This window comes from Salvia splendens, chromosome 1 (genome assembly GCF_004379255.2).
Source record: "Salvia splendens isolate huo1 chromosome 1, SspV2, whole genome shotgun sequence".
In the NCBI taxonomy this organism is placed as follows: Eukaryota; Viridiplantae; Streptophyta; class Magnoliopsida; order Lamiales; family Lamiaceae; genus Salvia; species Salvia splendens.
In genome coordinates, this window is record NC_056032.1 from 9,800,059 (window position 1) to 9,813,850 (window position 13,792).

Here is a 13,792-nt window from a genome sequence, read left to right on the forward strand (position 1 = left end):
TGTCTTTTATCTTTATTTAGTTTTCAATTTAAAATTTTTGATTGTCGACAAAGCACGGTTTCTCTGCGATTTTTTTTATTTTTTTCACTTGATAAGGTTTTTCCATTATCAACTGGTGCTTTCATCGCGACCGCACCATGACTTCCAACGATGAAATCTATCTATCTTACCTATGTGATCAGATAGTGGTTGCCTGCAACAGATTACACAAGAAGCTGGACAAGTATGACGAGTTTCTCTCGTCGTATACAACTCCGGCGATTTCCTACCACGAACAACCTCCTTCTTGGCCAGTTGCAACTGCTGTCACGTAGCCGCGTCCTCCACCTGACCCGCCCAACGGACAATCGTGGAATTACGTCCAACCCGATTACCAACAATCGTACCACAGCCTGCCCCGACAACCGACTTGCTAGGATCCACTGGCTCAGCGTCAGGCGCTCTCAGCCGCGCCCCCGAGTTACCCGATCGATGGTTATCAACCCGTCTTGCTTCAGCAGCACAATCTCCCAACCGTTAATTCTGCTAGCCTTTCGTCGATCGCATACCAGCAGCCACATTACACTAGGCTTCAACATATCACTTGCTCAGATCCACCTATCCAGCAACAGTTGCTCGGATTTCAGCTATATGATCAGCCCCCAGCTCGCCCGCCTTCGTGTTGGGAACCACTACTTACAGCGACCACCGCCGCAAATCCACCCCACCAAAACTACCAGCCGGTTGAACAGCAGCCCTACACTGGCGGACCTGATCTAGCACCGCTATATGGAGCGTCGACTTACGGATTGCCTGGAGCACAACCACAGAAGCAGGCCCCCGATTCAGCCCGCTGTCCAGTCGCCCTACACCGAGCAGCCCACTACTGGCTATTGCCCAGTGACGAGTCACCACTGCTCAGCAGCACCGCTGCCGGCTGTTGTTGTCCCACCATACAGAGGCGGCCCAATGGAGGCCATCGTCGTATCCGATGAAGCCGTTGTAGTGGAGGAAGTCCAAGATAAGTGCAGCAGTGAAGTCATGCTCTTCAACCGCAAGTCCTATGTCGGAGATGAGATGCTAATGGTTGCCCCACCCCCACTCTCTCTCTGCCGTGCATCCCCGATATCGTTGGAGAGGAAGAAGCATTGGTAGACGATGAAGAGGAGTATTGTTCTACCAATGAAGTGCAGAAGATGGTCGCATCACTCAATGTTGCTCGAGTGTCATCCCAAGATGTTGTTGATGATTGTTGGGATAAGAAAAGGAGGGGCTTACACCTGCGAGGTTGGTATTGAGATGTTTGTCGACCTGAACGTAACAACCGTGAATGTTGTGGTTGCGCATACTACGGCCATTGCATAAAAGATTTCTGATTTGACAAATGTTGCATTGGCTTATGAATCTGTATGGGCTACTGGATCTGATGTTGCTGCTTCAGTAAAGATCATCTCTGGAAGAGCTGTGAATGGCGTTGCCTTGGATGAGTGGACAGGCATAAACTTGACTAGGGAATATGGAAGGGAGTTCATGAAGTGTTCTAGGAGCAGCTTGTTCTTAAAATCTTTTGGTTGGAACAAATTCGTATCTATTTTGATCCTGGAGGGGATAGTTTGCCCAAGCTTCGGTTAGTGACACTCTTTGCCGTGTCATGGATCCCACTCTTTGCTGTGTCATGGTGTGTGTCATGGTGGATTTCAATGTGAGGGAGTTGATATGGTTATATCTTCAGAAATATCTCTCATATCTTTATTATTAGATTATCATATCTTTTCCATACCTTTATTATCTTGTTCACCAATTTAGGTTATTCGTAGGAGTATTACATCTATCTCTCAGAGCATCTCCAATAGCACTGGACGTCAAATAGCCATCAAATAGCCTTCACACTGCCACATCATCAGCACTACAATTCTCCTGCCACATCAGCTTGCCACATCAATTGGACATCAAATAGCCCTCACATAGGCTTCACACTACCTATCCACATCACTAATAACAATTATATAATTTAATTTACACTCGTATCAACATACGGAATTTAATTTACGAGACAAATACGGAAAATTCGAATAATAATATTAAAATTTAAAAAGTACATTAATTTTTTAAAAAAAGTACAATAATTAAACAAATTACATTTAAAAAATTACATAAATTTGCATAAAAACTAACGCCTTGCAATCCTCCTCGCCCACAACTCTTCAACTAAATCCTTTTGCAGTCGAATATGAGCCTCCGTCTCACGCATGTCGGCATGTGCTTGGAGGAGGGCTTCTTCATCGTGCGGTACCCCACCTCGTACATTGGCGGTGGTGACGCCGTGGCTTGGACCTGCTTCATTATCGTCGGTGGCCCAATCAGTCAGTTGTACACCTTCATCTTCGACGATCATGTTGTGCATGATAATACAGGCGTACATTATATCAGCAAAGCAGTCGACATGCCAAAAACGCGTTGGTCCCTTAACTGCAGCCCATCGAGCTTGAAGCACACCAAATGCGCGCTCCACGTCCTTTCGCGCCGACTCCTGCCGCGTCGCAAAGTAGGCCTTCTTCGGATCTGATGCGCACCAGATCGTCTTCACAAAGACGGGCCACCTAGGGTATATCCCATCCGCCAAGTAATAGCCCATATCATGCTGGTTGCCGTTGGCGACAAAACTGATGGCCGGACCGACGCCCTGGCACTGCTCGTTGAAAAGGGACGACGAGTTGAGGACGTTTAGGTCGTTGTTCGAACCGGCTATCCCAAAATACGCATGCGAAATCCACAACCGGTAATCAGCCACGGCCTCGAGGATCATCGTGGGATTTTTTCCCTTGTAGCCGGTCGTGTAAAACCCCTTCCAGGCAGCGGGACAGTTCTTCCATTCCCAATGCATACAATCTATGCTGCCTAGCATTCCCGGGAACCCGTGCTGATCCCCGTGCATCCGCAGCAGATTCTGGCAATCTTCGGGGGTAGGCTTTCGGAGATACTGATCACCGAATACTTCGATCACGCCCTGGCAGAAAATACTTCATACATTCGATGGCAGTCGTCTCACCGATGTGGAGGTATTCGTCCCACATGTCTGCCGCGGTGCCGTAGGCCAACTGCCTGATTGCCGCAGTGCACTTTTGAATAGGGGTGTGGCCGGGTCTGCCAGCCGCATCGTGCCTGAAGCGGAAATACAGATATCGCTGCTCCAATGCGTTAACAATACGCATAAATAAGTCCCGCCTCATCCTAAAACGACGCCTGAAATGGTTGGCGTCAAAACGCGGCTCCTCTGCGAAGTAATCTGTGAACAGGCGCTGATGTGCAGCTTCATGATCACGATGCACCACTTGTCGACGTTGGACAACTGGTCGTGGGCGAGGTGCCGCCGGCTGCATATAACTCTGCATCCATCGATCAACCTCACGGCTCGTATAGGCATCTAGCTCTTCGTTCATCATACGCTCGTACTCATCCGCATCCCCACCACTACCACCGGCATTACTCATTTCTTAAATTGATCTTGAACAGAAAGTAAGGTAGAGAGAATACTCGTTAAAACAAGTGGTGCGAATGAAAATGAGGTTCAACGCGCGTATATATAGTGTTTTCGAAAAACAAAAAAAAAATTTAAATCCGACGCCGGTTTGGCGCCGATCCGGGACGCACAATGGCGCCCGTGAGGATCGGCGTCGGAACCGGCGTCAGTGCGGGAATCGGCATGGCGACTCCGATTTTGACGCCGATTTCGCCCACGCCGGTTCCAATGGTTCGGTGTCAAACCGGCGTGGGCGAAAAATCGGCGTGGCGGTGGTGACGCCGGTTATTGGAGATGCTCTCATATATCTATTATTATATTATCATATATTTTCCATACCTTTATTATCTTGTTCACCAAGTTAGGTTATTCGAGCATTACACCTATTGTTATTCTCATTATTCAATCAATGAAATCATAATTATTGTCTTTTATCTTTATTTAGTTTTTCGTTTAGAATTTCCGATTGTCGAAAGAGCACGGTTTCTCTACGTTTAGAATCATAAAGAAAGTCGCAGAGAAACCGTGCTCTGTCGACAATCGAAAATTCTAAACGAAACACTAAATAAAGATAAAAGACAATAATTATGATTTCATTGATTGAATAAAGAGCATAACAATAGGTATTTCGAAATATGGGTCTCAATTCGTTGACCTTTTGAGATGACATTAAATTTGTTGACTTTTCGAAATATAAGATTCGAGGCGTGCGGATTTTTCAGAATAAGATATTTTCATTTTTTTCATTTTTTTTCTTATTATTTCTCTTTCAATATTTATCGATTTCCCAAATTACCACCTTTACATTTAAACTCAAATTCAGAAAAGCAATCACGCCTATAGATATGTTTATGCATTCCAACAATATAAGCAAGTGGTCTCCAGTATTTTTCCACCTATTCCAGTTCTAGAGGACTTTGATTGTGATAACCGAACATGTTCCATATACTCAAATTTCAACGAATTGAATAGTGAAATTTCGGAATAAGGGTTTAAATTCACCGACCTTTCGTAATTTGGGATCGAGGCATACGTATTTTTCGTAACAAGGAATTTATGATATTTTAGCTTATTTATGTGTTTTTTTTATATTATTTCCCCCTAACCATTTATCAATTGTCTAAATTACCCTCTTCAAATTTTTACCTAAAAATGATATCTAAACATCTTCCCACTACTGTGTCAGTTTTTATACAGTGTTGTTTCTTTTTCTCATTTCACATCAATTAATTCATTTCTAGTTAAATTCGAATAACTCTTTTGTGTCGTGAATCAAAATATTTTTGAAATAAAACTATCAACAACAAACACATGTATTTTACTTGATCAAATTTATCTCTAGCTTCACATCATATAAAATTATTATTTATGTCCCATTAAATATCTCATATTTCATTTTTAATTCCTGAACAAATGTCACATATCACTTTACTATTTGTTTTAATGGATCTCATATTTTATTAACTCAATATAAAACTAGTAGGTGAAAGTATGCCTCACAATCCACTAATTTTTTCCACTCAATTTCCTTTACAAAGTCAAATAATTTTTTAAGACTTGCACCGATCAGATATGAGAAAATAATGGGGACCAACTTAATATTTATTTATTAAAATTTGAGTTTAAAAAACTTGGATCTTTAAACATTATAAACTCTACGTTTGAATTTATCAAACCTAATAATACATTTTTATTTAATGAAAATGAAATGAGCTCGTTTATTTTCGCTTAGGATTTATATTTAGTTTATTGTGAAGAAATATGACAAAGGATTAAAGTAGCCAAAACTTCCCTCACGTTTGTTGTGAAAATCACATAGATCTTTGACGTTACATCTGAAGGATCATTCAATTCTTAAAAATTTGAAGGGATAATTTAGACAATTGATAAATAGTTATAGGGAAATAATATTAAAAAAGCACACAAATAAGCTAAAATATCAGAAATCCCTTATTACGAAAAATACGCATGCATCGATCCCAAATTACGAAAGGTCAGCGAATTAAATCCCTAATTACGAAAGGTCAGCGAATTTAAACCCCTATTCTGAAATTTCTCAATTGAATCAGCAGTAATATGAAGTTTTTCTACCATGAAAACACATATAAATAGTAATATTAAACCATATTAACTTCTGCTTCTATGTTTCACACCAAAATCACTGCTGGAGAGTTTTCAGATACAAGTTCTTACTATATTTCACGTAAAAAAATCAACTGCCCAAAGGTTCATACTCACAATATTAAGGCAAAAAACATTCAGCGTGCACAGCATTAAATCATCTTTATTTCCTACAAATACATCCCCAACCAGATTTGAACCAAGTTCATCTTGCAACAACCAATTAGCCGTATTAAACAAACTACCACCAACAAATCAAATCAAATCAAATCAAATCAAATCAAATAAGACAATCAACTTCAGCAGACGTACATTTGAAAATTTTTATCGGATTGATCAACTTCAGCAGACATTGATTCTGAATTTAGGTCTAAATTTGAAAAGGGTAATTTGGTCATAAATATTGAAAAAGAAATAATAAGAAAAAAAAATGAAAAAATGCAAAAATCCCTTATTCTGAAAAATTCACATGCCTCGATCCCATATTTTGAAAGGTCGGCGAATTTAATGTCAAATCCGGCCTGAGGCCCGTATTCTGAAATCTCTCTATTTATAATACTCCTACAAATAACCTAACTTGGTGAACAAGATAATGAAGATATGGAAAAGATATGATAATATAATAATAGAGATATATGAGATATTTCTGAAGATATAATCGTATCATACTCCCTCCATCCGCCTTTAGGAGTTCCTTTTTATTTGGTGGATTTTAAGAAATATTAAGAAAAGTTAGTGGAATACGGGTAGTAGTATATAAATTATTTATAAATAAATATTTTTTAGACGGAGGGAGTAAAACATAAGTAAGTCTAAGTTTTTTTTTCTTAGCACATGGAGTACTATTACGAAAGAACAATAGAGGGAACAACCTGAATAATAGAAATGATCAAATTTGTTCTTTGATACAAAAGATGTAAAAAAGAAAAAAAAAATCCAAAATTAAAAGGTATTCCTCTCTGTCCCACAATAAAAGTTGCATTTTGTCAATTTAGTCCGTCACACTTTATTTTTACCATAAATAGTAAGACCATCTCCAACCATACTCCAAAAATGAGTTTTGATTTGGAAATCTTCTCCAATCATACACCAAACTCAAACTCATTTCTGATGTTTTTGGTGAAACAACACCAAATATGGTGTTACTATAAAAATTTTGTGAGACAAAAACTAAAAAATGGTGTAAATTTTGAATATGGTGTAAATGGTTGGAGTAAAAAAACTTTTTTGTGTGACGTATACTCAAAAATGAGTTTGAGTTTGAGTTTGGTGAAAATGGTTGGAGATGGTCTAAGTAGGTCTCACATTACACTACTCACTTCAGTCACATTTTATTATAAAATCAATATAAAAAAGTGGGTCTCATATTTCACTAACTTTTCCAACTCATTATTCTTTACATTTCTTAAAATTCGTGACTACAATAAGAGTGACTCCTATTATGGGACGAAGGGAGTATTTAAAACGAATTAAAATATTTGTAGAATGATCTTTTATTTTCATAAAACAGTGTAAGTAGATATCAAATTTGCGGTTGATTTATATATGTATTAGGTATGGTACATCGCTCCAAAAACGTCGTTTCACAAAAGAATAAATTAGTAAGGCCATCCACAATAGGAATAGCCCAGCCATAGCCTAACCACTACCACATCATCAGCACTAAAAATCCTCCTGCCACATCATAAATAGCCCAGCCATAGCCTAGCCACATCATAAATAGCCCAGCCACATCAATAGCCACATCACTAATAACAATTATATAAAATGACATAATTAACAATCACACAATATACGGAATTTAATTTACGAGACATATACGGGAAACATTAATAATACGATTAAAAATTTAAAAAGTACAATAATTTAAAAATATTACAATAATTAAAAAAAAGTACAATAATTCACTCCTCGTCGCCGCCGTCGTCTCCTCCGTCGCTGTCGCCACCATCGCCTCCGCCTCCGTCGCCGTCGCCTCTACTCCCGACAGCTTCTCTCCGTGCCGCATCCAAATCCTCCTGCATGCTCAGGAGCAATGTTTGAAGCAAACTCTTCTCCACGGGGTCCACCGCCGCCCGCCATTCGGCCATCGTCTTGACCATCTGAGCGCGCGTTTGTTGACGCGCGAAGAATTTGAGATCCGCTGTGGATTGGCCAAGGGGGGATGCCGACTGGACCTCCTGTGAACCCCCGGCGACCCCCATCGCCTCCCGTTGAGCCCGCCTGTGCCCAACCTGGCGAGTACGGCGAGCAAACGAACGAGGGGTCGGGACCTCCCGGGCCGTCTCAGGGAGGTCGTGGGAACCACCGCTACTGCCGCTGAAATCACCGGAATAGTTCAGCCGTTGCTTCTTCGGCCAGCCAGAGTCGACACCTACTCGGAACTTCTCGGAGTCGTTAAGCACAAGATAGCAGTTCCAGTAGGTGAAGTCCTTGTACACCCCCTTCAGGGGGAAGGCTTTCTCCGCTATCCTCCTGCAGTCGTCCTCAGTTTGCCCACTGCTCATCATGCGGAGGGCGTTGGTGTACAAGCCCGAAAATCGGGAGACCGCAACCCTGATTCGGTCCCACGCCTTCCGGCAATCCTCCCCATTGCGTGGCCTCCCCTCCGGGCAAAACCTCTGGTAGGCTGCTGCTATCTTGCCCCACAAGTTAACGATCCTCTGGTTGTTCGAAACGAGAGGATCGTCGCAAACACTCACCCACGCCTTGGACAGCGCGACGTTCTCCGCGTCCGTCCACCTCCTCCGTACCGTGTTGTCGTCCTCACCCGGCTGCGAGGACTCGCCGACCCTTTTCCCCTTGCCTTTCTTCTTTGGGGCGCCCCGACCCCGCCCTGCGCCCCCCGTTTGAACGGGAGCATCCGGAATACCGGAAAGATCTATCCCCAAGTCTTCGAAGGAGAAAGTGTCAAACTGGGCCGGAGGCGCAGCCTCCGTTGGCGTCGATGTGTGCGACGAACCAGTCGAAAAATCAACACTGGGGCGATAGACGTCCCCTGGCGTCCCATGTGTCGCCGGTACCCCCCCGGGCATCATCTGCATTCCGGGTGCCCACCCCAGCATCTGGACACTGGGTGCCCACCCCGACATCACCGGAAACGCCCCCGGCGGACTCCCCCCCGCTGGTATCCCGGGCATCATCTGCTGCCACGGGTACATGTTGTAGTATGGGTGCATCTGACTCGGGTGCATCTGACTCCATCCACCTCCCACGGGGATCGGGGGAGTTTGAGATCCGCTACTCCCTGAAGTAGGCTCGTTGTTGAGATCCATTTACCGTTGTTGATCTTGTACAGAAATTTAGATAGAGAGAGTACTCGTTAATACAAGTGGTGCGAATGAAAATGACAGGCAAGTCGCATATATATAGTGTTTCGGAATAAAAAAAAATTTAAAAATTCGAGCTAGGCGGTGCGCTAGGCGATCCGGACACTGCAATAGCGCCTATCGGATCGCCTAGCGCCGCGGAACCGCCGAGCGCTAGGCGGCTGCAATAGTTCGCCTAGCGCACCGCCTAGCGCCGGCGCTCGGCTAGGCGGTGCGCTAGGCGCTATTGTGGATGCTCTAAAGCAGCCGTGGCTCCAACTGCCCCCACCCAAATACAAGTTTCGCAAGTATCTTAAATCTACAGCTCAAACCATTACAATCCAGTCAGTATAAACACCAAAGTCCAAAACCAATTAAGTGTAGGTTAATCCAATTATATAATACTATAATGCGTTCATAGTTGCCCACCATTGACTTAATCAAACTACATACTAAGAAAGAATATTGGAAAGTGAATCGTGCCAATCAATGCAAATAAAAAATATGCCTCTTTCTTTGTCTATCTCCTCAGGTATAAGAAGGACTTCAATTTTCAATTCTCAGACAACTTTGTGCACATACATGATACATATATTCATCTTCATTGTTTCCAAAATCCAAAGCCAACCAGTCAACCTCTCTCTCTCTCATCATTTATTAGGATCAGGAAGAGAAGCGGCAACATCCATATAGACATCAACACTCATCCATGGCAACTGAGAATGTATGGCTCCCTTTTTAAGTCACCATTCTGATGAAGAATAATACTCCATTATGCTGACTGATTTGGTTAATGTTTGCAGCTGACTATAATGACATTAAATGTTGATCTCCACTGCCCATACTGCTACAAGAAGCTAAGGAAAATTCTTAGCCATATTCCCCGTGAGTCTCTCACCAAATCCCTTGCTTCACTCCCCATATATTTATTCTAGTATTAGGAATATATATAGTACACATCGTTTCAAATATTTCAGATTATAGCTAAATAACTATATAGTAATTATTAAGGAATTTAGTATGAAATTATTAGATTTTTATTATCCTTAAGTTAACACCTTTTTTAATAGGTATAGATGTAGTTGATGCAAATGTCTTTCTAAGATAATTCTTTCTGCTAAAACAGAAGTTATAGATCGAGTGTATGATATGAACCGATATTAGGAATAAAGAATCACATTGCTGGGACCGATATTTTATTTCAAAGTGAGTATGTATTTGAAGGGAAAAAAATACTAATACATGATTATGTTAGGGAATGGTAACGTCTCAATAAAAAAAAGTACTATTCCAAATTGAAATAGTATCTGCTAAATGCTAATGCACTAATATTGCAATATCAAACTAATATTGATTTTAAGTTAATAGTGCAAAGAATGGACTGAAAGGAAATTAATGATACATGGATTAACAGACAGAATACATATCTTCAAATTCTAAAGAGTATATTACGAACAAACAGATTACTGTATTTTTCTTAGAGGAAGACTAATTTTGTAATAAATGTAGTAGTAAGAAAAACAAAAAGATCAAGGAATAAGGACAAACATGTCCAATGAAACCTAAAATCTAAACAATAACAATATCAAAATTCGAGTGAAGGATCATGCTTTAGTGATATCCATATCCGGCAGTGGTAAAAATAGCAATATTAATTAATGTTAAAAGTCATAAAAGTAACAAGACACAACATCCTCCCTCCTCCCTTGTAGGCCTTAAAGGAAAATATTCTTGTAGATTCCCCCTGTATGATTTACTCGAATATGATACACTACTCACCCCAAAGTACATCAAACGTAACAAACCAACCCTATCTCCACATCCAACGTTTTAAGCTCTCATTTTTAGTACTCAGACAAATTAGACAAGAAACCATACAATATGATCACTCGGAAACAAGATACGAACGAAGCAGCAAATCTCATTTCATACTTCTTAACTTGCCACTGGCTTTGAAGTAGCCTTCTTTACAGCTTCTGCGTATGTTCGATGTTGATATGTAAGAGTCGACTCGAGCAAGTCCCAAAGCGATGTCTTTGGGTTCCAACCTGAGAGATATACAGATAAAAGGTTAGGACAAGGGCATCTCTAACTTGAATTGAGTTTTCCTAAAACAACAGTTCTCTACCAAGTTGTCTGTTGATTATGGTCATGTCAGGAATTCTCTTGTCACTATCATCGTATCCTTCACCATAAAATTCTTTGGAGCTTATATCAATCGTAGGTGTACTCAGTGAAGGTTCTTTACTAACCTTTGAGTAAACCTGCATGCAAGCATTAAACAGTAGATTTTCAGAAAATTATCCAAACGTTACGCACTGGAAAAAAAAAAGACAAGTGCACAAGAGGAAAGGCTCGACAGTTCAAAAACAAGTTGAATTTACCTGAGTCATCATTTCAGCAAGCTGCCTGACTGTAACTTCATTGTTAGGATTGCCAACGTTAAATATCTGACCATTAGCCCTGGATGGGTTTTCCTGAAAATTCACTTAATTTAACAAATTTGCACATAATGATGTACTAATACACAGAATTTGGAAGGCATAACTAAGACATACAATCATCAAGAGGACAGCTTCAATGGCATCTTTGATGTAAACAAAAGTTCTCTGTGATTCACCACCATCGACAAGCTTCAGCGGTTCACGCCTTAAGAGATTCTGGGCAGACGAAAAACCAGCAATATGGAAAATGAGTCGAGTTCATAACAGTATATAATAGACAGAAAAGTCAAAAGAAAAACAGTATTAGTACATTGCTAAAGCAGGCAAGAACTCTAGGAACACCCTCACTTGGGCCATCGATCCCTGGTATAAAGTCCATCCTGGGTCCAATCCAGTTGAAGGGCCTCACAATTGTAAACTCAAGACCATTTTCCGCTCCCTCGGCTGTAGCACAAGAATATAAGAATACAACAAATATGAAGCTTCATATTTTACTTAGGTCCCACAAAAAATAAACACACAGCTCACCATATATCAGCCTTTCAACTAACTGCTTTGCACATGCATATGACCATCTCTGTTTCTCAATGGGGCCAAAGATGCAAGGGGAGGAATCTTCCGATAGAACATAGTAAGCAGGATCCTGATGCATCATGCAAGAAGATGGTGAATATTCAAAAAATCCAAAAAGAAAAAGTAAATGTTCCCCTTGTTTGTAACTTGGTGAATCACAATACAAGAAGCAACTGTATAGATATAACTGGATATAATAGTAAACAATCAAATGAGAAATGAGCTTACATGTGCATCTAGCTAAACAATGGTAATAGATTCAAAGCAAACGCTCACCTGCCGCAGTGGGCTATCTTTGGGTAAAAAGCAACCAATTGTTTTCCCATAAACTTCACAAGTGGAGAAATGAATAAGGCGCTTTCCATTTTCCGAGCAGTATTTAATCTAAAACCAGAGCAATCAATCAATTTCAAACTAACAAGATTCATTTGGTTAAAGGTTTTTTTGACAAATTAGAAAAACAAAAGTGCAAATCAGTTATGACACGCAAAGACTTACCACGGGGAGAGCATCAATGAAGTTGCTGTAGATCGTGTCAAGCGGGCGCGTATTGTAGTCTGCTGGAGTGCATATAGCAGCAAGATTTATGATCTAAGGTCAAAAATTAGAATTAACACATGGATTATATCTATTTAAACAATCAGCGAAGCTGAAAATCAGGAAAGAAATACAGTAATAGATGGAGTAAATAAAAATCTATCGAGATCTTAGTAGACCACTCTAGATTTACTCCAGCAGCAGCACCTCATTTCTTCAATTAATTACGATTATCAGATATATTCCTTCATTGGAAGCAAATTCCAGTGCAATTCACTATCTTCAACAAAAGAAGAAAAAGAAAAGGAACTTGAACAACAGGAGATGCAAGATCCTACTTAAGCACAGGCTAAAACTAAACCTCGAGAACATAAACACATAAAACTGGAGAGAAACAAAAATTACAAGATCCGCCATCCGAATGAGGCCTTCGAGGCGAGAATCGTTCTTAATGTTGAGGCGGTGGAACTGGATGCGATCTGCCCAGGGCAGCGACGACGGCTCGAGGAGGTGTTTGATCTTGTCGCTGTAGACATCCACCGCTAGAACCTGGTGCGGCGTCTCGGCCATCAGCTTCTCGCAGAGGTGCGAGCCGATGAAGCCTCCGGCGCCGATCATGCATATGGTGATCGGCTTTATCGGATTCCCGTCGAGATCTACTCTGGCGCTCGCCATTATTTACAGCGACAGTTTCTTCGGTGCTGATCGAGATGAATTGGATGATTGTTAATAGGTTTAAGCGGAAATGTTTAATGTATTTGGGTGGATTCGGAAGAGATGTGGTATTTAAAGGTGGGAACGGAGGGAGGTGGCGTTTTGTGTTGCCGTTAGATACTATCGACCACTCTCACTGTCACTCTCACTCTCACTCTCACTCTCCCTGCTACTATTCAACTGCTATGCAACAAAAATTTGGTAAGCTCGATCATTTGATAAAGAGCATCATACTATAAATTAAATTGTGATTTATGGAGTATCAACTTATCAGTTGCTACCTATTGAATAAATTGGTAGACCTTCATTTGGAATGGTTCTTTCCTTTGGCCCATGTGATGCTGAATTGGGCTTGGCCCAACACTAAGTCTCACACTCCAGATGCAGCCACATGTACTCTCACCCGGATCAAGGCTCTCAGTCGTTGGATTGTGATGTGTGCTTGTTATGTGAGAGGTGAGTCCATTCATTTCTTCATTCCATTCATTTCTTCATTCAGTCATTTTCTGTCTCTCTCTCTCGAAACACTCCAATGCTCTCTCTGTCTCTCTCTCTTTCTGCTTTCTTCTCCGACGGTTCTCCGGCGATTTCTTTGT

The 13,792-nt window shown here is 41.1% G+C and overlaps 1 protein-coding gene across 1 annotated transcript; it reads right to left on the bottom strand.

The window, feature by feature from the left end:
- Positions 1-10,562: 10,562 nt before the first annotated feature.
- Positions 10,563-13,409, bottom strand: LOC121741561 (UDP-D-apiose/UDP-D-xylose synthase 2-like). The gene is made up of 9 exons (XM_042134394.1): positions 12,888-13,409; positions 12,444-12,536; positions 12,222-12,329; positions 11,901-12,015; positions 11,683-11,816; positions 11,487-11,588; positions 11,313-11,405; positions 11,057-11,192; positions 10,563-10,976 (listed from the first exon to the last, which is right to left on the bottom strand). Exons 1-9 carry the CDS (start codon positions 13,155-13,157, stop codon positions 10,864-10,866), a joined length of 1,164 nt encoding a protein of 387 aa, XP_041990328.1. The 5' UTR covers positions 13,158-13,409; the 3' UTR covers positions 10,563-10,863.
- Between the last annotated feature and the right edge of the window lie 383 nt (positions 13,410-13,792).

Excerpts from the sequence above, each read along its gene's own strand:
- LOC121741561 (XM_042134394.1), bottom strand. The coding sequence starts at position 13,157 with ATGGCGAGCGCCAGAGTAGATCTCGACGGGAATCCGATAAAGCCGATC. Across the intron at positions 12,016-12,221 it reads AAGATAGCCCACTGCGGCAG|GATCCTGCTTACTATGTTCT; the intron begins GTGAGCGTTTGC and ends ATGATGCATCAG. Across the intron at positions 11,193-11,312 it reads TTGCTGAAATGATGACTCAG|GTTTACTCAAAGGTTAGTAA; the intron begins GTAAATTCAACT and ends GCTTGCATGCAG.